The sequence below is a fragment of the Stegostoma tigrinum genome, chromosome 7 (assembly GCF_030684315.1).
Source record: "Stegostoma tigrinum isolate sSteTig4 chromosome 7, sSteTig4.hap1, whole genome shotgun sequence".
Lineage (NCBI taxonomy): Eukaryota > Metazoa > Chordata > Chondrichthyes > Orectolobiformes > Stegostomatidae > Stegostoma > Stegostoma tigrinum.
The window spans coordinates 30,128,300-30,150,614 of record NC_081360.1 but is presented as its reverse complement, the minus strand read 5'-3'; the positions used below and the strand labels follow the sequence as shown (position 1 = coordinate 30,150,614).

General features: G+C 44.0%; 1 protein-coding gene across 4 annotated transcripts in view; it reads left to right on the top strand.

The window, feature by feature from the left end:
- LOC125454504 (spermatogenesis-associated serine-rich protein 2-like) overlaps positions 1-22,315 on the top strand; it is a 146,058-nt gene that overhangs the window by 70,860 nt on the left and 52,883 nt on the right. For all 4 annotated transcript variants that reach the window (XM_048535369.2, XM_048535370.2, XM_048535371.2 and 1 more), the window contains exon 7: positions 12,457-12,592. In XM_048535369.2, coding sequence (XP_048391326.2) covers positions 12,457-12,592 — 136 coding nt within the window. The remainder of the gene's footprint in view (positions 1-12,456; positions 12,593-22,315) is intronic.

The following is a 22,315-nucleotide window of genomic DNA, read 5'->3' as shown; positions in this document are numbered from 1 at the left end:
GGCCTGAAACATCAGTTTTCCTCCTCCTCTGATGCTGCTTGGCCTGCTATGTTCATCCAGCTCTACACCTTGTTATCTCAGATTCTCCAGCATCTGCAGTTCCTACTATCTCTGACAACTTTCACAAACGCTTTTAAATAAAAATGTCCTTTTTATAAGAAGTTGGAAAGAAACTACAGGAATAAATGGATACAGCAATAGGCTCTACCACATTAAAAATCCAAGTGAACTGTGTTTATCTATTTGTCAGTTACCAATGAAGCAGAGGCAAAATTCCTGTTTAAATGGTTAAAGACATATTGGAAGTATTGTTTGAATGAACACCAGGTTAACAAATTAAAAATTTTAATGTTCCCAAAAAATTGTGGGATTCCTTTGGAAGGTATATAATCACATTATACATCCTGAAAGCTGTAAGAGCAACCCCAGCTTGCACTGAGCAGCTGTTTGCCTTTGGAAGTTGTCGTTCCTTCAAAATGTGCATAATTTGTAAAACGCATCAACTGCATTTTGAAGATATGTTTATTTCCAGTTCATTGCTTCTTCTACTTCATCATCTCACCAAAAGGCAACCTGAACTAAGCAGGAATTTTCATACATGCTGAAAAATATTGAAGTGAACAAGCTCACTGCAGGGATCTTGGGGTAAAACAGCCAACACTTTGCAACTATTCAAAACTAATGGTGAAAAATTGTCAAGCTGTTAATTAAACCTCCAGAGTACATTTAACATTTTTTACTTCACACCAGCTGAGGGCTGAGCTGTGCTCCAGAGGGAGGGTCTAGATTACTAACAGCGCTGAATTCTGTACTGTCAGCGAGAGTAGGAGGAGGAAGGCCAGAACTGTCCTCTTTGGCACTGCATTGAAGAATGTAACATTGGCCAATGTCCCCTCCTGTTTATTCACTGACGGTCAGCACAAGTCTTGATGTGTGAATGCTCGGGAATACAGGATCTGGTTGTGATATTTTCTAAGATTGATCGTAGTGTTGACTCTCAAACAGATTTGGTTGATGTGTTCAGTGTGAGATTGTAAAGCTGTTTTGGCTTGGCTGCCGATGCTAAACTTATGGACAATAAATCTGGTGTCAATTTATTGAACTAAAGATGAACAGGACCAACTACTACCCTCTCCCCCCACACCCCCCCCCCCCACCTCCTCCAGGGAATTCTGTGAGGCTCAGGGAGCCAGAACAGAGGGAGGGACTGAGACAATGGGTCTTGTGAGAGGGTGAATTATAGAGCCATAGAGATGTACAGCATGGAAACAGACTCTTCGGTCCAGCTTATCCCAAATTAACATAGTCCCATTTACCAGCATTTGGCCCATATTCCCCTCAACTCTTCCTATTCATATATTCATGCAAATGCCTTTTAAATGTTGCTATTGTAGCAGCCTCCATCACCGCTTCTGACGACTCATTCCATAAAGACAGTGCCCTCTGCATGAAAAAGTTGCCCCTTAGGTCCCTTTTAAATTTTTCACCCCTCAGCTTAAACCTATGCCCTCTAGTTTTGGATTCAACTGCTCTGGGGAAAAGACTTTGACTGTTTACCCAATCTATGCCACTTAAGATTTTCTAACCTTCTATAAGGTCAGTCCCTCAGCCTCCAGCACTCCTGGGAAAATAGCCCCAGCTTATTCAGACTGTCCCTTTAGCTCAAACCCTCCAACCCTGGCAATGACCTTGTAAATCTTTTCTGAACCCTTCCAAGTTTCACAACATCCTTTCTACTGCAGGAGGTCAGAATTGAATGCAGTATTCCAAAAGTGGTCTAACCAAGGTCCTGTATAGCTGCAACATGACCTCCCAATTCCTATACTCAATGCAAACATAACAAACGTTGTCTTCACTATCCTGTCAACCAGTGACCCCACCTTCAAAGAGCTATGAGCTTGCACCCCAAGGTGCTTTGTGCAGCAACACTCCCCAAGACTTTACAATTATAAGTCCTGCCCTGATTCGCCTTTCTAAAATGCAGCACCTCACATTCATCCAGATTAAACTTCATCTGCCACTCCCCAGTCCAACAGCCAGTCTGATCAAGGGCTCATGAGAGGGAGAATTAAGGTACAAAAGGTGGAGAGACTAGGAAAACTGTGGATCAGGGGAGATGGAGTAACATGAGTGCTGGCTCAGGTGAATGGGAAACTGGAATAGAGACTTTACCATTTCTGATTGAACTTGTGCCAAGGAAGTTGTTTGGAAATACTAGCACTGGGCAAGTTTATAATAGTTAGGCCACCGAGAATATTCCCAAAAATTGAGCCCATCGCCTTTTGTGTGATCTTTTGGTTCGATTTGTAGTCCCTAGATTTCATGCATAAGGTACACGTACAGATCAGCTTTGAGGCTCACAGCTGAGATTGCATTGTATTGCTCACACAGAACATGAACTCAAATCAGGATAAGTGGGGGGAGAGAGAGAGGTCAATCCTGCTAAAAGTGGCACAGACTGCTCACGCCTTGAGCAGTGATGGGGGTTTTAGGGTAAATATCGGCAAGTCATAACATTACGACCGGTTACGGTTTGGTTAGATGCCTGAAGAAGAGAGTGTTTGTTGGTTTATGAGGAATGGGCATAGAACTGGGATTAGTTAAGCTGTTCAAAACATGCCAAATAGCTTTCCTCTGTGCTGTAACCACTCAATGATCCTATATCGGGACAACATGTCTATTGCTACCCATTATACATAAACTATAAGTGTGTTTTATGTTATTGCCAGTTCTGAAGAAAGTCTGTTGCCAGGCTGTGACAATCTCCAACAAAGGGGAATCTAACCATCTTGCCTCGACATTCAAAGGCTTTACCTGTAATCACATTTGCTCACATCCTGGAGTTTACCAATGACCAGAAACTGAACTGAGTCAGCTATACAAATACTGTAGAGTAGGTCACAGGTCTATGGCTGTCTAATGAATCTCTTGACTCCCCAAAGCTTGGCCCCCATCTGCAAGGCACAAATCAGGAGTGCGATGGGGTATTCTGCAATGAGTGCAGCTCCAAGAAATTCAGCACCTCCAGGGCAAAGTCAGTGAACTGCACCCCATCAGTCATCTGAAGCATTTACTCCCTTCATATCTGTGGCTATAGTGTGTGCCATCTGTCAGGTGCACCTCAAAAACTCAACAAGCTTCCTCTGAATGACAGTGAATTACTGTTCTCTGAAAATAAAAACACAAGTAGGTGGAGAAACCATGCAGTTCTGACAGCAGCTGCGGAGAGAGGTTCACAGTTAGCAGAAGAAGAGTTATTTCAGACACAAAGCGAGAACTCTGTTTCTCTCTCCACAGATGCTGCCAGACCTGCTCAGTTTTCCCAGCACTTTATAATGGGTGAATTATAGGAGCAACAAGCCCAGAGAACACAGGATGTGTAGGTATATTCAGGATGGATTAGAAAAAGAAACGAGAGATAGATAACAAGTGTAACGGGAGCAAATCAGTGGGGATCCTCGAGAAATATAGAACATGTAGGAGGGAACTTAAGAAAGCAATGAGGAGAGCAAAGACAATGCATGAAACATCACTGGCAGATAAGATTAAGGAAACCTCAAGATACTCTAGATGTATATCAAGAGGAAGAGGATAGCCAGGGAAAGAGTAGGGCCCATTACGGTCCAAGGCATCAAGGCGGCAATTGTGTGTGGAACCATGGGAGGTACAAAGGATGTTAAGCAAGTATGTTACATTTGTCTTCAATCTGGAGACGGAGAGTGTTGGCACAGAATTCAGGAAGAGAGACTGTGAGGTTCTTGATCAGTTTGACACAGGGAGAGAGGAGATTTGGAGGTTTTGGCTGACAAAAGTGAACAAATCCCCAGGTCCAGATGAGTTGATCCCAGACTGCTGTGGGAAATGAGGGAGCAAGGTTTACAGGGGCACTGACCCAAATTTTTAAATGCTCCCTGGAGACAGGGGAGGGACCAGAGGACAGCTACCAAGGTTCCACTTTTTGAGAACGATGGTAGAGATAAACCAAGGAATTATAGAACAGCGAGTCTCGTATCAGAGGTATGGAAATTATTTGAGGTATGGAAATTATTTGAGATAATTCTAAAGGAGCGAATTAACCTCCACTTGGAGAGGCAAGGTTTGATCAGGGGAAGTCAGTGTGGCTTTGTCAGAGGGAGGTCATGTTGAACAAATTTGAAAAGATTGGAGGCTCGTGTGGAGCAAACTCATTGATGTAGACAAGGTGAACCAAACGGCATGTTCCTGTACTGCACACTCTTGGTGATTCTACCTAAGTGGATGAGTAGGGAAGAAAGAGTTGTTGAGAAAAAAAACTTGTGAATGGGACTTTGTAATGAGAATAAAACTTTGTACTTGTTGGGAAATAATAATGCAGTCCCAGATTTTCAAACCTGGCCCCAACAGCCGATGACTGCTAGAAAAATGAACCCAATGATCTCAGTGCAGATTGTGCTGCAAAATGTTGGCAATAACTTCAAGGCAGCTTTCAGTTCTTATGGAGCCAATTAGGCAAAGCTGTTCACAACACAAGGCCCTCAAAAGAGATCACTGTCATAAACAATGTAAAATGTGGAGTGCCATTGTAGGATCTGGAAGCAAGTGTTCCGTGAAATACCAAAATGGAAACAATTGTCTACTTTCAATCCCAGCATGCAGCCTACATAATACCCTTCTGTGTTCACTTTGTTTCTCTTCATTTAAAGGAATGTTGTGGATGAGAATGTCAAGCCTAAATCAAGAGTGTAAATATAATCTCCAGTTTGAAGAAGGTGCCAAAGTCCTCATTTGGGTAGAAAGAACGATGACGGGCAAAATGAACTAGAGTGGAATTCTAAAGACGGGGCAGGATTGAAGGGACCTGGGTGTATATTGTACACATCATTGACGGTGGAAAGGCAAATTAATAAAGCAAACAGGATCCTGAGCTTTGTAAAAGGGGCAAAAGGATGGAGATCAGCTGGATCAAAATTCTAGAGATCCTTCCCTAACAGCATTGTGGGTCGACCTACACCAAATGAACTGCAGGGGTTCTGAAGACAGCTCACCAGCAGCTTCTCAAGGATGGGAAATAAAATGCTAGTATCTCACATATCCCATGAATGTTGCAATCTGGCAGTTACCATGGGCTAATCCATAAAACACCAAGGCTGTTACTTCAAAACAGTGCCATTTTTCCTCAACCAAGAGACTTTTTTGTGTAAAGTTGATGGTGACCTCAGGCGTGACTCAAGACGTCAGCCTTATCTACCCATTTACAACATCAACAAATTGTTATTAATTGTGAATCATAATGTTTTTGATATTCCCCCTCATACCTCTGACTCTTCTAGCTAGTCTCTGCTCTGGCTCCAGTCCTGCCCTTCCTTTCCCACCTCTAATTCCCACGGTGAGATTGGAGTTGTTGTAGAGAGACGAGTTGCGTTCATGAGTGTCATGTGGATCATTGGCTTCAAAGTGGATGTCTGACAGAGGGAGAGCAGGAGAAAATATTCTGCAGACACAATGGGAAGGCAATGGCCAAGTGGTATTATCGTTAGAATGTTAATCCGGGAACTCACATATAATGTTCTGTAGGCCCAGGTTTGGAATTTGAATTAAAAACTGGAATTAAGAACCTGCTAATGACCATGGAGCCATTGTTGATTGTTGGAAAAACACGTGGTTCACTGATGTCCTTCAGGGAAGGAAATCTGCCACTCTCACCTGGCCTGGCCTACACGTGACTCCAGATCCACAGCAATGTGGTTAACTTTCAGGTACCCTCTGAAATGACCTAGCAAGCCATTCAGTCCTACCAATTGCTATACAGCCTCAAAGAAATGAAACCAGATGGATCATCAGGCATTGGCCTAGGCACTGGAAAAGACAATTGTGGAAACAGCCGTGTCGACCCTGCAAAGTCCTCCTCACTAACATCTGACAGCTATTGCCAAAATTGGGCGAGCTGTCTCACAGGTGAGTTAAACAACAGACTGACATAGTCCGACTCTCACAATCATAAGATACAGACAAAGTTGCAGACACCCCCAGCACCATCCCTGGATATGTCCTATCCCACCAGTAGGACAGACCCAGCGGATGTGGTGGCACCATGGTATACAGTCAGGAAGAAGTTGCCCTGAGAGTCCTCAATATTGATGCTGGACCCCATGAAGTCTCATGGCTTCAGGTTAAACATGGGCAAGGAAGTCGCCTGAGATAACAAGGTGTAGAGATAATATGGTGTGGAGTTGGATGAACACAGCAGGCCAAGCACATCAGAGGAACAGGAAGGTTTGACGTTTTCTTCAGAAATGGGGGAGGGGAAGGGGATTCTGAAATAAATAGGGAGACGTGGGAGGCGGATAGAAGATGGACAAAGGAGAAGATAGGGTCAAAGGAGACAGACAGGTCAAAGAGGCGGGGTTAGAGCCAGTGAAGGTGAATGTAGGTGAGGAGTTAGGGAGGCGATAGGTCAGTCCAGGGAGGATGGACAGGTCAAGGAGGCGGGATGAGGTTAGTGGGTAGGAGATGGGGGTGGGGCTTGAGGTGGGAGGAATGGTTCGGGAGGCAGGTTACTAGCTGGGCTGGTTTTGGAATGCGGTCAGGGGAGGGGAGATTTTGAAGCTTGTGAAGTCCGCATTGATATCCTTGGGCTGCAGGGTCCCCAAGCGAAATATGAGATGCTGTTCCTGCATCTTTTGGGTGGCATTATCGTGGCACTGCAGGGAGCCCAGGATGGACATGTCGCCCGAGGGATTGGTTTGGGGGCGGGGGGGGGTGGTGCAGGGGTAGTTGAAATGGTCCGCGATTAGAAGGTGTAGTTGTTTGGTGCGAACTGAGCGGAGGTGTTCTGCAAAGCGGTCCCCAAGCCTCTGCTTGGTTTCCCCGATGTAGAGGAGGCCACAACAGGAACAGCGAATGCTGTATATCACATTAACAGATGCGCAGGTGAACATCTGTTTGATGTGGAAAGTCTTCTTAAGGCCTGGGATGGGGGTGAGGGGGGAGGTAAAGGCGCAGATTTATCTCTTTACTACATCAGATTTCTGATGAAGGGTCTAGGCCCGAAATGTCAGCTTTCCTGCTCCTCTGATGCTGCTTGGCCTGCTGTGTTCATCCAGCTCTACACCTTGTTACCTCAGATTCTCCAGCATCTGCAGTTCCTACTATCAAGGAATTCTCCTGCTGGTTACTACATACTGTCCTCCCTCAGCTGATGAATCAGTAATATTCCATGTTGAACAACACTTGGAAAAAGCACTGAGGATGGCAAGGGCAAAAAATGTACTCTGGGTGGGAGATTTCAGTGTCCACCACCAAAAGTGGCTCAGCAGCAGTACTACTGATCGTGCTGGTGGGGTCCTAAAGGACATAGCTTGTGGACTGGGTCTGCGGTAGTTGGTCAGGGAACCAACAAGAGGGAAACATATGCTTGACTCATTCTTACTGATGTTCCAGCTGCAGGAGCATCTGTCCATAACCGTATTGGTAAGAGTGGCCATTGCACAGTTCTTGTGAAGTCCTGCCTTCACACTGAGAACAACCTCCATCGTGTTGTGTGGCACTATCACCGTGCGAAATGGGACAGACTTCACACAGATCTAGCAACTCAAGACTGGGCATCCATGAGGCGCTGTGGGCCACCAACAGCAGCAGAATTGTACTCCAGCACAATCTGTAACCTCTGAGGCAGGGTCATCTGACCTGAAACGTTAGCTCTGATTTTTCTTCACAGTCTCTGCCAGACCTGCTGAGCTTTTCCAGCAACTTCTGTTTTTGGCCCTGATTTATAACATCCACAGTTCTTTCAGTTTTTACAATCCGTAACCTCGTGGCCGGGAATACACCCCACTCAACCATTACCAACAAGGCAGGGATCGACCCTGGTTCAATGGAGAGTGCAGGAGGGCAAGCCAGCTGCAGCAGCAGGTACACCTGAAGATAGGATGGTGAAGCCACCAAACAGGACTACTTGTACGACAAACAGCAAAAACAGCAAGCGATAGTCAGAGCTAAGTGATTCCCACAACCAATGGATCAGATCTGAGCTCTGCAGTCCTGCCACAACCAGTCGTGAATGGGGGTGGACAATTAAACAACTCACTGGAAGAGGATGTTCCACAAATATCCCCATCCTCAATGATAGAAGAGCCCAGCACATCAGTGTAAAAGTTAAGGCTGAAGCATTTGCACAATCCTCAGCCAGAAGTACCGAGTTGATGATCCACATTAACCTCTTCTGGTGATCTCCAATGTTGCAGATACCAATCTTCAGCCAATTCGATTCACTCCACATGATGTCAAGAACCAGTTGGAGACACTAGATACTGCAAAGGCTACAGGCCCTGACAACATTCCGGCAATAGTACTGAAGACTTGTGCTCCAGGGCTTGCTGCTCCCTTATCCGAGCTGTTCCTGTACAGTTACAACTCTGGCATCTACCCAACTATGTGGAAAATTGCCCGAGCACGTCCTGTACATAAAAAGCAGGATAAATCCAACCTGGCCAATTACTGCCCCATCAGTCTCCTCTCCATCATCACTAAAGTGATGGAAGGTGTTATCAACAGTGCTATCAAGCAGCACTTGCTCAGAAATAACCTGTTCAGTGACGCCCCGTTTAGGTTCCGCCAGGGCCGCTCAGCTCCTGACCTCATTACAGCCTTGGTTCAAACATGGACAAAAGCGCTCAATTCCTGAGGTGAGGAGAGAGTGACAGCCCTTTATATCAAGGCTGCATTCGACTCAGTGTGGTATCAAGGAGCCTGAGCAAAATTTGGAATCAATGGGTATCGGGGGCAAACTCTCTTGTGGTTGGAATCATACCTCATATGTAATAGGATGGCCCGTGTTTGTTGGTGGTCAATCATCTCAGTTCCAGGACATCTCTACAGGAGTTCCTCAAGCCCAACCATCTTCAGCTGCTTCATGAGGACCTTCCCTTCATCATAAGGTCAGAAGTGGAGATGTTTGCCAATGATTGCACAGTGTTCAGCACCGTTCACAACTTCTTAAGCACTAAACCAGTCTGTGTCCAAATGCAACAAGATCTGGGCAATATCCAGGCTTGGGCTGATAAGTGGAAAGTAGCATTTGTGCCACACAAATGCCATGCTATGACCATCACCAACAAGACTCCTTGACATTCAACATGTTACCATCACTGAACCCCCACTAACAACATCTTGGGGGTTACCATTGACCAGAAACTCAACTAGTGTCACCACATAAATGCAGTTGCCAGTTGAGCAGGTCAGAGGCTAGGAATACTGTGGCAAGGAATTCACCTCCTGACTCCCTGAAGCCTGTCCACCATCTACAAGACACAAGTTAGGAGTGTGATGGAAAACTCCCTATTTGCCTGAAAAAGTGCGGCCCCAACAACACTCAAGAAGCTTGACACCATCCAGGACAAAGCAGCCCGCTTGATTGGCACCACATCCACAAGTATCCATTCCCTCCACCACCGACACTCAGTAGCAACAGTGTGTATTATGTACAAGATGCACGCAGAAATTCACCAAAGATCCTCAGACAGCACCTTCCAAACCCACGACCACTTCCATCTAGAAGGACAAGGGCAGCAGATGCATGGAAACACCACCATCTTCAAGTTCCCCTCCAAGTCACACACCATCCTGATTTGGAAATATATCGCTGTTCCTTCACTGTTGCTGGGTCATAATCTTGGAACTCACTCCCTAATAGCATTGTGGGTCACCCATGGCAGGAGGACTGCAGTGATTCAAGAAGGCAGCTCACCACCACCTTCTCAAGGGCAACTTGGGATAAGCAAGAAATGTTGGCCAGCCAGCGACACACACATCCCACAAAAATGCTAAATAAAAATAAATAAACAATCCCTTCTGTAGTCTCAAGCGAAACATCAGAAAGAAAGTGAAGGTTGTTAAGAAACTGAAAGTTTGGGATGGCAAAGTGGCTCAGGATCGTTGATCAAGGCAAAACGCTAGTGTGGCCTCACTTGGAATATTGCATACAGTTCTGGTCGCCCCATTACAGGAAGGATGTGGAAGCATTGGAAAAGGTGCAGAGAAGATTTACCAGGATGTTGCCTGGTCTGGAGAGAGGCCTTAATGAAGAAAGGGTGAGGGACTTGGGTCTGTTCTCATTGGAGAGAAGGCGGCTAAAAGGGGATTTAATAGAGACATACAAGATGATCAGAGGATTAGATAGGGTGGACAGTGAGAGCCTTTTTCCAAGGATGATGACGTCAGCTTGTACGAGGGGGCATAGCTACAAATTGAGGGGTGATAGATTTAAGACAGATGTCAGAGGAGGCTCTTTACTCAGAGACTGGTAAGGGCGTGGAACGCCCTGCCAGCCAATGTAGTTAACTCGGCCACATTAGGGGCATTTAAACAGTCCTTGGATGTGCACACGGATGATGATGGAATAGTGTAGGGGGGATGGGCTTAGATTGATTCACAGGTCAGTGCAACATCGAGGGCCGAAGGACCTGTTCTGCGCTGTAAAAAGCACACTCCCTGTCTCAGGCCCAACCATTAAGAGCAGTTGGTAGTCATGGTTAGAGTTCACATGTGACATACAGTGATGTTGAAGACAGCAGCGTAAAAATTGAATGAAATAGCAAGACAGAAAGAGAAATAAACCAGATTGTTAAATTACGACTCTTAAACAAGGAAAAAAATACATTTCTTTTTTCTTTTGTCAAATGATATATTTGTTAAAAACATATTGGTGTTAAGGGAAAACATTTTTTCCATACAAATTACTTTGCCACGTCTGTCAGATGTATTTTGGTTGAAGTTACAGTAAAAGTTAGTATGCAACCCAACTTGTTAAATGTTTAGGTTTTTTTTGTTGATTTTAGTAATGGGTTTCCTCTGGATGCTTCGGTTTCCTCCCACAGTCAAAGACCTGCAGGTTAAATGAATTGGCCTTGTGAAATTGCCCATAGTGTCTGGGGATGTGCAAGCAAGGTGGGTTAGCCATGGGAAATGCAGGGTTATAGGTTAGGAAGGGGTGGGTCTTCAAAGGGACAGTGTGGACCTGATGGGTCAAATGGCCTGCTTCCACGTGTAGGGATTCTATGAGTGGCATTCTCACATGTTAGCTGCTCTTGTCTGTCTAGGTGGTAGAAGTGTGGCTTTGGAAGGTGTTGTTGATGGAGTCTTGGTGAGTTCTTGTGGTGTGTCTCATAGATAGTACATACCCATTGCCACTGTGTGCTGGCGATGGAAGAAGTAAATGTTGAGGCTATTAGATAGGATGCTAATCATCTGGGCTGCTGTATCTTAGATAGTGTCAAGCTTCTTCGGCGGTGCTGGAGCTACACTCAAACAGTGGGGATTAGCCGATTGTAACTATCTATCATAACTCGCACACCTTGGGGAGTCAGGAAAATGGTTTCTCACCACAGAATTCCTCACCCTTGACCGTCTCCTGTAGCTACTAATTAATATGTTCACTTCGTGTTGAATGTTAAACATGTTGGATATTGATTGTTTGGGATTCAGGAATGGTGCTATAATTGATGGGTAAAAGAATCAACAACTATATGTAAAAGCGCTCATTTTTAAGCAGTAATTGGTATGATCTGGAAGGCACTGACTAAAAATATAGTAAAGGAATATTCATTTAAGGCCTTCAAAAGAGAATGGAATCATAATTTGGACAGAAACATTTGTAGATCCTGGTCAAAGGTGAGAGGGTGAGTTTTTGTGACTGGACAGACTTCCGGATGAAAGCAAATCAATTTTTTTTTAACTAGTCTATCTATAGAAATATTAAACCTGCAAAATTCTTTGTCTGAAGGGCCTCAATACATTAAATTTCAGACAGGCCATTCCTTGGGCATGCAGATGAGGTAACTTGAGAAAGATGGTTGATAAATTGTCCAAGAAAACCATTCCTTCACCTCTGAAACCAGGCCAGACTAGTAATATAAATGTCTTAGACCATAAGACATAAGAGTGGAAGTAAGGCCATTCAGCCCATTGAGTCCACTCCGTCATTTAATCATGGCTGATGGGCATTTCAACTCCACCTACCTGCATTCTCCCCACAGCCCTTAATTCTTTGTGAGATCAAGAATTTATCAATCCCTGCCTTGAAGGCATTTAACGTCCCGGCCTCTACTGCGCTCTGTGGCAATGAATTCCACAGGCCCACCGCTCTCTGGCTGAAGAAATGTCTCCTCATTTCCGTTCTAAATTTACCCCCTCTAATTCTAAGGCTTGTTAATGATAGTAATAAAGACAGCTGTTTAAAATTGTTATTGTTTTGTGCGGTTTAAAAAAAAACTTACTTGTGTCTGTGCACATTTGCTGAATGTTAAAGGACAGCCTTTGTCTGCTGAGAATGGTGGCCAATGGCAAACTGGAGAGTCACATTCACTGGAATCTGACAGGCACCTTGACTAATTATGGATACAATTAATAATTGCCCTACAAAATAGGCAGGATATTATTAACAGACCTAATGATGACAGAGTTCTGTGTCCCTCAAACTAGGTACGAGCATTGAAAAATCAGTGAAAGACTTACAGCGATGCACTGTCTCATTGGCCAGATACCAACTCCTGATCAAAGAGGAAATGGATGCTTCAGTGAAGAAAGTCAAGTCTACTTTTGCAGAGTTGCAGGCCTGGTAAGAGTATCTAATGTTAATAAACAGAAAAGGGAACATTTTAAACAATTTTTAAAAAGAACATTTGTCAAAAATTTGCTTAGTGAATTCCTTTATATTCCATTACGCAAAATTGTAGCCAGAGACTTTGCATTTGATGAACATTAAGTAGATATTTTAGTCAAATTAGACAATCGATTTCTGGAATGTGGTACTTAATCTTGCTGCTGTAATCTATGAGTTTGCACTAAAATTCCACAATATCTCAGCAAATTGATCCAGTTAAATTGTTGAGACCTCCAGATTATACAGTCCCAGTATGCAGTACCCTGACTGGACGCAGTGGCAGCTCAACAGCGTTGCTGTTCCTGTTAATTTAAGAGGAGGCATTTTGGTATGGATGGCTACCGTTGGTTTCTTAATGAACCACACTGTGTGCTTACATTGGGATAGGACAAGCCGTTGTTTGGTCATCTTTATTGCTGAATGACCCATTGACCCTCACGGCCAAGGCTATTTGAGAATGACTGGCAATGGTGGAATGGCATCCATGCGAGAAGTAACATGTTCATGAGAGGAGGATAAGGAAGAAAACCCAGCAATTAAAGAAAAGACTAGTTGTGTCAAGATTGACACCTCTGGGTATAAAAACATTACCTTACTACAATGTGTGACATGGAAATATTAATAAACTGGTTGTTGATCCTCAGATTGGACCTGAGGAAGATAAATTGGAATATTTGCTTAGTGCTCTTTTACAAGCCAAGACAAGACCCCAAATTTTTTTGTTACAATCTGACGAGAGGCGAGTAACTTTTTTTTAAGAAAGTAGACAATATCAGACCCTGTGGACTCACTAAGAGAATAAAAAAATAAAAATTCCACCATATAAACAGACAGTGATAAATTAACTGTACCGTTACTGTAACTGAACAGTAACATAACCTACAGTGTAAGTGCAACTATGTTCTAAATACCTGGAATTAACACATGGCTGGTGAGTGGATAATAATCTATGATCGAACATTGCACAATGCACATCAAATAACAAATGCGCTCAAGGCAGATCTCACCGATTTCTGCCACAAGACATTAATGGCTGATTGCTGGTGTGGAGCTTTCAAGTTCTCCTCGTGTCTGCATGGATTTCTACTGGGTGCTAGTGGTTTCCTCCCACAGTCCAAAGATGTGTGGCTTAGATGGGTTGGCTGTGCTAAATTACCGCTTTGGTCTCCAAGGATCTGCAGCCTAGGTGGATTAGCCATGGTTAATGTGAGACTATGGGGATGGGTGGGTGGGGGTGCTATGGTCTGAGTGGGATGCTGTTCGGAGGGTTGGTGAAGATTTGATGGGCCGAATGTTCTAAAGCTGCATGGTAGGGATTCTTAGGACTACTGAACAGCAGGTCCTCAAATTTTACTCAACTTCACAAGGGATTACAAATCTCCACTTTTGCTGATCTGGCAATGTCATTCCCTCTTAAGAGTTGTTTACCTGGTTGAACTGCCTCAACAACTGCTCCCGTTCTGTTCGATCATCCCCCATTCCTAAGTCTCTAGTCCCTTGCAGTTTCAAGCTGCACTCTGGTACTTATACTGTCAGGTGAGCTAACAGCTCAGTGGTATTATCACTGTACTGTTAATCCAGAGGACCCGGTAATGTTCTGGGAACTCCTGCCACAGCAGATGGCAAAGTCTGAAATTGTGAGTCTAATGTAGACCATGAATCAATGAGTTTTGGCCTTTGCCAGAAGTGAAGTTTCTCCTTTGGCTTTCAAATCCACACAAGATCACAGGTATTTCCACGAAGTACAATACTCCTCGAATAGCTGTTCTCACCGCATCCTGAGATCCACACACAGTGCTTTACACTGCCAGCACTCTTGACCCCTCTCTCTCCATCAGCACCAGTTCACCCAATCTCAGAGCTGTGCTTCCTCCCAAGCTCCACTTCATTCGGGCTCATTCGACATATCTCCTTGTTTACCTACCCCCTTCATATGTCCCTCCTTCTGGGCTCCATCTCTTCCTATTTGCTCACCTCTTTCCCCCCTCTCCAACTTCAGCTTCAGGTTAAATACCCTGATTTTCCTGGCTACTAACAGTTCTAATGAAGAGTAGCTGGAAATGAAATGTTAACTCTGCCTGCTTCCTACGGATAGAGTTATAGAGGTCTACAGCATGGAAACAGGCCCTTGGCCCAGCTCACTCATGCCACCCAGGTATTTTTCAACTAAATTGGTCCTATTTGCCTGCATTTGGTCCATATGGAAAATTTCACCTGGTCCTTCATGAACCGCCAAGTGGGAGAGTTTCTGGAGGCTGGAGCAGTGAAGGGAGCACCAATCATAGTAGGCTGGGGAGAAAACACGTTCTGATTGGTTGACTGATTGATTTAAACTTCAGCCTAGGGCCCAAAACATGTTAAGAACTGGTGCATGTGTGCAGTCTCCTTTATTGGACGAAATGATCTCTCAGATGGGATTAAACCCATTCAGGTATATTTAAAGGATTCCACACTGACGGCTGAAAAGGATAAGTTTTTATCCATTCTTCTAGTGAACATTTATTCCTTAGCCAACTGAATAATCCCGATACTCATCTCCTTTGTCCTCTGTGAGACCGTACATTGTGCAAATTAACAGTGTGTGCCTGTATCAAAAATTATTTTTGGAATATTGTCATTATTATTACCTATGAAGCACTTTAGGATATCCTAAATTTGCATTTCGAAATTGAGAAGAAATATTTGTGTATATCTGCTGAAACACTGTTAGTATCAGTAAAGTGTTAATATATTTAAATACATGTTGCAGTAGCCACATTCTCTAAATTTTCAAGAAGGCTAAAGTTGCAACACGATCAGAAGATCAAAATGATGCAACCCCAGATAAGTCATTTAAAACCTGGCCTGTCACCATTCTGGAGTCAGACTGTTGATGGCAACAAATTGAGGGAAAATGGGGAGTGCCTCTCTGAGGGACTCAGGCACCCCCTTACATTCCAGAGTCAAACTGGGAACTGATTCTAATGTTGTAGTCTTACTCGTTATTATTCTTCACTGATTTGATAATATTTCACCTGGCCACTTTGTAAAGTTTGAATACTTCTACAAAGTTTGTTTCCAAGTGAGCCCTAGCTTGGGTCATTCCAGTTCAACAATGCTGCCTTCAGTCAAGCAGCGATATCAAAACTTAAGACCATAAGACATAAGAGTGGAAGTAAGGCCATTCGGCCCATCGAGTCCACTCTGCCATTTAAATAATGCCTGATGGGCATTTCAACTCTGCTTCCCTGCACTCTCCCCATAGCCCTTGATTCCTTGTGAGATCAAGAATTTGTCGATCTCTGTTTCCGTTAGGGGGGGAGACTAGGGCCTGTGGGTAAAGCCTTAGAATTAGAGGGGGTAAATTTAAAACAGAAATGAGGAGATATTTCTTCAGCCAGAGAGTGGTGGGCCTGTGAAATTCATTGCCACGGAGTGCAGTGGAGGCCAGGACATTGGATGCCTTCAAGGAGTGGACCATCATTCAGTTAGATTATGGTTGATTTGTACTTCAAGTCCTTTTACTTATTTTGGTTCCATATTGTTTAAAACCCAAATCGTGCAACATCAATTTCAGTCATAACATTTTTAATTGAACTAATCTTGTTTCTTTTTTGGTATGTGTGGAAGTACCTCTTAAACAGCCTACCTCTAAATGTAAATTTATCCTGCCCCCTGCTAACAACTTGTCCTTGGCCAGTCAGGAAAAACACAGCCTCATATCCAGGTGAGACAGAACCTGTGAGGAGTTGATCCACCAATCAAAGATTCTGTCTCTCTCACACTGCAACTCCAGTTTATCCAATCACAGAACAGTGATAGAAACAGTGATTGGAGAAGCAGCAAGGACAAGCAGGAGGGAATGTGAGATTGGCTGAGCTGGTTCTGACTGGTTGCTGGGTAACCTTTGGGAGAGTTTTAGGAGGGTAGAACGAGTTACCCATTAGGGCTGGGCCTGAGTCATTGCCAGCGGATTCCAATTATTGGCTGGGAAGGAACAGAAGCTATGTGTTGGCCCGAGGTGGAGTTGAAGGGCTGTCTCAGGATTGCAGGGTGGACAGAGCTCAATCCACCTGGAGAAGGTGAGCTAAGGCTGAACTTCGGTTTGCGGGAGGTGTTGTTGTCCTAGTTGGCCCACATACCCTGCTATTTACCACTCTCATTGCTCTTCCAATCACAATTGATTTCTACTCCTCCACAGACCAAAGCAGTGGTAAAGCGAGAACTTGCGATTGGATGAGGTGGAGCAACAGCATGACAGAAACAGAATCTGTGATTAGAGGACTAGCTCCTCAAAGGATCTGGGCAGATTCCTGGGTTTTATTGACTAGTTCCTAATTGTGTTGCATTTTTTTGGAGGCCTAGCAAATTCTCTCACCATATCTTACCAAAATCGCCTCATTGGTTACTAACACACCCCTGTGGCATCTCTCACAATTGATTTCCACTTCATCTTCATGACATACCATTCTTGGAATGACACACCACTGCTGAGATATTCTGGAGATCACTGGTATCACTCACACCTCCATGGCTGGCAATGAAGGCCATGACACCAGACCATGCCAGCCTGATTTATGGTTGCCACCCACGTTAAAGCAGACTCATCTGGAGGAAAACCCAGCAATGTATGAAGAAGATCAGTGACATTCACTTCTCCACCAGTGTTATGCGCTACTATTTCTCCAGTGTTTCACACCCATTCTGTTTCTGCTGTTGTGCAAGCCTCCCACCGAGGCTCATGCTCTACCACTCTCACTAATGCCTGCAACATCTTTGCTGACTCACCGTCACCCACACTGGACATGTGCTCACTTATTTCCACCTCCCCACCTGCACCAACAGTAATAACTGTGGCACCCGCTTCCATCTTGCATAATTTTTTCATTCTTCAGGGAAAACTGCCCTCTATAGAGCAGGAAGACTCATGACAGATGGCCTGCTGCCTTTCGTTTAGCTCCTCATTCCTCATGAATAAAGGATCCTGTCTCTGACCACCCGAAGCAGGTTCTAGACAGGTATTGGAGCTGCCCTTGACTTATTAAGCTGGGACACCCCAAGTGAATGCTGTTCTGCTTGACCGACGCTGGCGTTCAAGATTCTTGCCTTTATGTCTGCATTTAAATGGCGCAAGAAGACAATAGTAAAATGAGCCTTGCATCTCTGGCTGAGGAGGCACATTGCAAAAAAAGGGAAGGCAACGCAAGTTGGGGATGCTGCAAGGATCCAGATGGGCTCAGAATGAGCGAGCAAAGAGTCTGGAGATTCAGGCTGATCTAGTCAGTGAGCTGGAAGATGATCTGATTACAGCAGTGCAACAATAGTTGTCAATTTAGCCTGCAGTGTAGTATTGAAGTGCAGAAGTGCCCAGTAAGTGGAGATGTGCCATGAAGGCTCTTGGAGGCTGATGTGTTGTAAGCAAATGTCCGTGCATGTGTGCCCAGTGTCTATGGTGCATGGTGGTGCCTGATTTCCACCATGGAGGGACCAAGCGGTGAGCCGAATCTGCCAAGGCCCTCATTTTGGTTTCCTTTTCATGTTTTCTGAGCCTCCAGCTTTATTTAACGAGTTTGAGCAGATGGAACTCTGAATGTTGATGAGGTGAGTTGTGGCATTGTTAAGACATCCCACAATCAAAAATGACCATGATTGGCATTATACCACTGCCTAGCAAGAATTTCGCCATGCGATTTGTGAAAAGCATAAAAGATAGAGTGAAATGATGTCAGAACCACGATGGGCCTTGCTGCACTTATTGCCCCGTTCTCTACGCCACTCACCATCGCCCTCCCCAAAAAGGGTCTTCCCTCCAATTTTCCAAGTACTGAGGAAGTCATGTTTCTGATTGGTTGCACCCACACAGATTTTCCCTGACATTATGGGGCTTTCAGAGGCAAATCCAGCCCCTGCCTCTGCGTTTTATTGAGTGTTGATGCGTGGGTCAATTTCCTCATCTGTCCTCCAGCACCAGTTGGAAAATCTGAAGTATATTCTACCACACCCTGCTTGAGGCTCAGTCCTGAGTATGTACAGGATTCAGTAAAACCTGTGCAAATGGCAGACACAGGCATTAAAAACCTGGAATAACCATGGGAAAAATGTGTTGTGACATTTTCCATGGACTACTTCCAATGAAACATTTTTCGTCTCCACAGTAATTCTAAACTGACAGGTATTTGAAGGAATCCCTTCAGTATTGCAGAAGGCATCAATTTTATGTGCTTCCATTTCCAAGTTTGCTTTTTGAAGAGTAGCTAATTAATCATGGCCCCACATACAAGGGTTGTTTGAGAAGAGGAAGTGTGACAGTGGATGTTTTGGAACTGGGAGGCACGTGCCCTTGTAATTTCCTGCAGTTGGTGAATTTTTTTAGTAAAGTGGAATGCAGAGATATTTCTGCCTGTCTCAGTGTTTGCAACTGACATTCCAACCAACACATCCACATTGCCTTAAAAAACCTTTCTCTTGGTCTTCGATGATGGAAACGTTGGCCAGCTTCAAAGTACCTTTCCTTTAATGTCATAATATACAGAGCGGGATCTCAATTCTTACAGCCAGTCTCTGGGTGAGGTTCCTTGTCTTTAAATTTTGGAAAGGATACATCAAATAGTTTGGCTCCTGCGGGGAGCCAGGGGAACAAAATGGAGAGCATGCTCTGAAGTTGTTGAACACAGTGTTGAGTCCAGGAGGCTGTAACATGCCTTGTCAGAAAATGAGGTGCTATTCTTCAACTTGCATTGAGCTTCTCTGGAGCACTGCAGCAGCCCTTCGACGGAGATGACAGCATGAGAAGAAGATGATGGATTGAAATGGCAAGCAGTTGGTAAGTTGGGGTCATGCTAGTCATCCGAGCAGAGGGTTGTTACAAAGCATTTACCCAGTCCATGTTGAGGAGACTGCCTTCTGGGCGGGCATTACAAGTAAAATGTTGAGGGAAGTGCGAGTCAAACACAGCATCACCTGAGAGGAATGTTTGAGGCCTAGGACATTGATGAGTAACGAGGCAAAATGGCAAGTGTTACACCTCTTCTAACTGCATGAGAAGGTGCTATGGAAGGGGCAATGAGATTTTGCAGGCGATGGAGGAGTGGGGTCAGGTTTCACAAGGGGAATGGTCCCTTTAGAATGCTGGCCGGAGTGGGAGGGAGAGGGGCTAGCATTGACATCATACTGAAGGTCATGGTAGCAAACAATCCTTTGAATACAGGGGTGAGTGGATTAGAAAGTGAGGGCAAATGGGACTCCTATCATGGTTCTGGAGGTGGGATTTGTGGTAAGGGGTGAGGGTAAAGGTATGGAAATTGGATCAAACAGGGTTGATGGTCCTTTCTCCACTGTAGTGGGAGGGAATCCTTGGTTCAAGTGAGAACGTTAGAAGCACTGTTGTGGAAGGTAGCATAGTGGGGAAAATTGCGATGGAGACAGAGAATCTGGGACAGTGTAATAGATTCCTTAAAGAAGCAGGATGTCGGGAGTTGTAGTTGAGGTAACTGTAGGTCAGTGGGTTTGTAATAAATATGACCAGACAACAGGAAGTTAGAAGCAAAAGTGATTAATTTTTCCAGTTTCAAATTGGAACAGGAAGTACATCATCAACGTACTGGAGAAAGAATTGTGGGACGGGGCCCAAATAGGACCGAACAAGTAATGTCCCACAACACCATTTTTAAAAAAACAGGTACACAGATGCCCCTGTGGATACCTATGGCCAACTTTTTATGTGATGGAGGTGAGATAAATTAAAGGAAAATTAGTTCACTGAGTGAGTAAAAGCTCAACTATCTGGAGGAGGTCAAGTGTGTATTGATTATTGAAGATTTGACGAAATACGCCAAATATTTCTTGGTTCTTAATTGGAGTCTTATTTGTTTCAAAGATGAGTTCTTTTATATAAACGAGCATGTTATCAGTGTCCCTTTCTAAATGGTACACTGTGATATTAAACAGCACTCCTGAGATAATTAGTTTGCCTGTTTCAAATAAAAACAGGCTTCTGCTCTAAACAACAAGTTAGATTTCCAGAAATTGTAGATTATGTCAGTCATATAAATGATTTGGATGTGAATGTGGGAGGTATGGTTAGTAAGGTAACGAAATGTGAGGCTGGATGAACACAGCAGGCCCAGGCCCGAAACGTCAGCTTTTGTGCTCCTGAGATGCTGCTGGGCCTGCTGTGTTCCTCCAGCCTCACATTTCGTTATCTTGGATTCTCCAGCATCTGCAGTTCCCATTATCACTGGTATGGTTAGTAAGTTTGCAGACGACACTAAAGTTGGACATGTAGTGGACAGTGAAGGTTATCTCAGAGTGCAATGGGATCTTGATCAGATGAGCCAATGGGCCAAGGAGTGGCGGACGGAGTTTAATTTAGCTAAATGCTAGGTGCTGCATTTTGAAAAGGCAAACAGGGCAAGTCTTATACAGCTCATGGTAAGGTCCTGGGGAGTGTTGCTGAGCAAAGAGACCTCGGAGTGCGGGTTGATAGTTCCTTGAAAGAGAAGTCACAGATAGATAGGATAGTGAAGAAGGCATTTGGTATGCTTGCCTTCATTAGTCAGTGCTGTAGGACTGTGTTCAAATAATGATCAAAATTGGTGAGTGGCGAAAATAGCCTCTTTGTTTAGCATCTGCAGTAGTAGAGTTTGACGTGGAATTCCAGGTACAGTTTTTATAGCAGCATCTCTTGTCACAGTTCTTACAAACATCAAAATTCTAGCACGCTGGTGTTACATGATAGCATCGATGGTACACAAAAGTTCACGTGACATCTGTCCTAGGGAAACAGCTAAACATTTGTTAAATGCTGGCTGTTACTCCTGATGGGATTAGAGTGGCTGTTCAGTTTACTTACATAATTAAGAGGCATTAGTCATTTTTATCTCTTAAGTTAGTAAATGTTAGTAAAAATACTAGACCTATATGGTCTAAATAAGTTAGAAATTACACGTACTTAATACAAGTATAGAGGATATTAAGCTGATTACAGCAGCTTGCAGAGTTGTGAGATTTTATTTACTTTTATCGGTTTGGCAGTTTTTAACTCATTCATTCATGCAGTTTTATGGAAGCGCTGTTTGCTAGTAGCTTTCTTAAAGGGGATAGCACCCTTATTTTAATTTGTACTTAACAGGTACATGCTAATGGAGGAAACTTGTTTGATGTTCTGCAACCTATTCAAGTCCTGAGAGACGGCTGCTAAGGGGCTGATTAATATTATAATCTTTCCATATTTTCGGGTGAGTCATGGAGGGAATGGCTTTGCTCTGAATAGGTTACAGTATTAACACTTATTCAGGGGTAGCCTTTGGTATAGGAATAGGCCTAAACACCTTGTGCAGCATCAGGCCAATAAAGATTGAGGATGTAAAGAAGTAGTAATGGGTTGTTTTAAATTAATCTATCTTGTAATCGTATAAGTATTACAAAAGCATGATTTTGTGAATGAATGAATGAGGCGCGCTGTGGTAAATATAGTGCAGTGGTGAGTGGTCAGTAAAAGGGTTTGAATGAATGAGATTGTGGTATTATTAAATATAGAGCACTTGTGAGTGGGTTGGTAAAGAGTTGCGTATAGGAGTTGAGGTCATGCTGTGATTGTACAGGACATTGGTTCAGCCACTTATGGAGAATTGTGTGCAATTCTGTCTCCCTCTTATTGGAACAATGTTGTGAAACTAGTGAGGGTTCAGAAGAGATTTG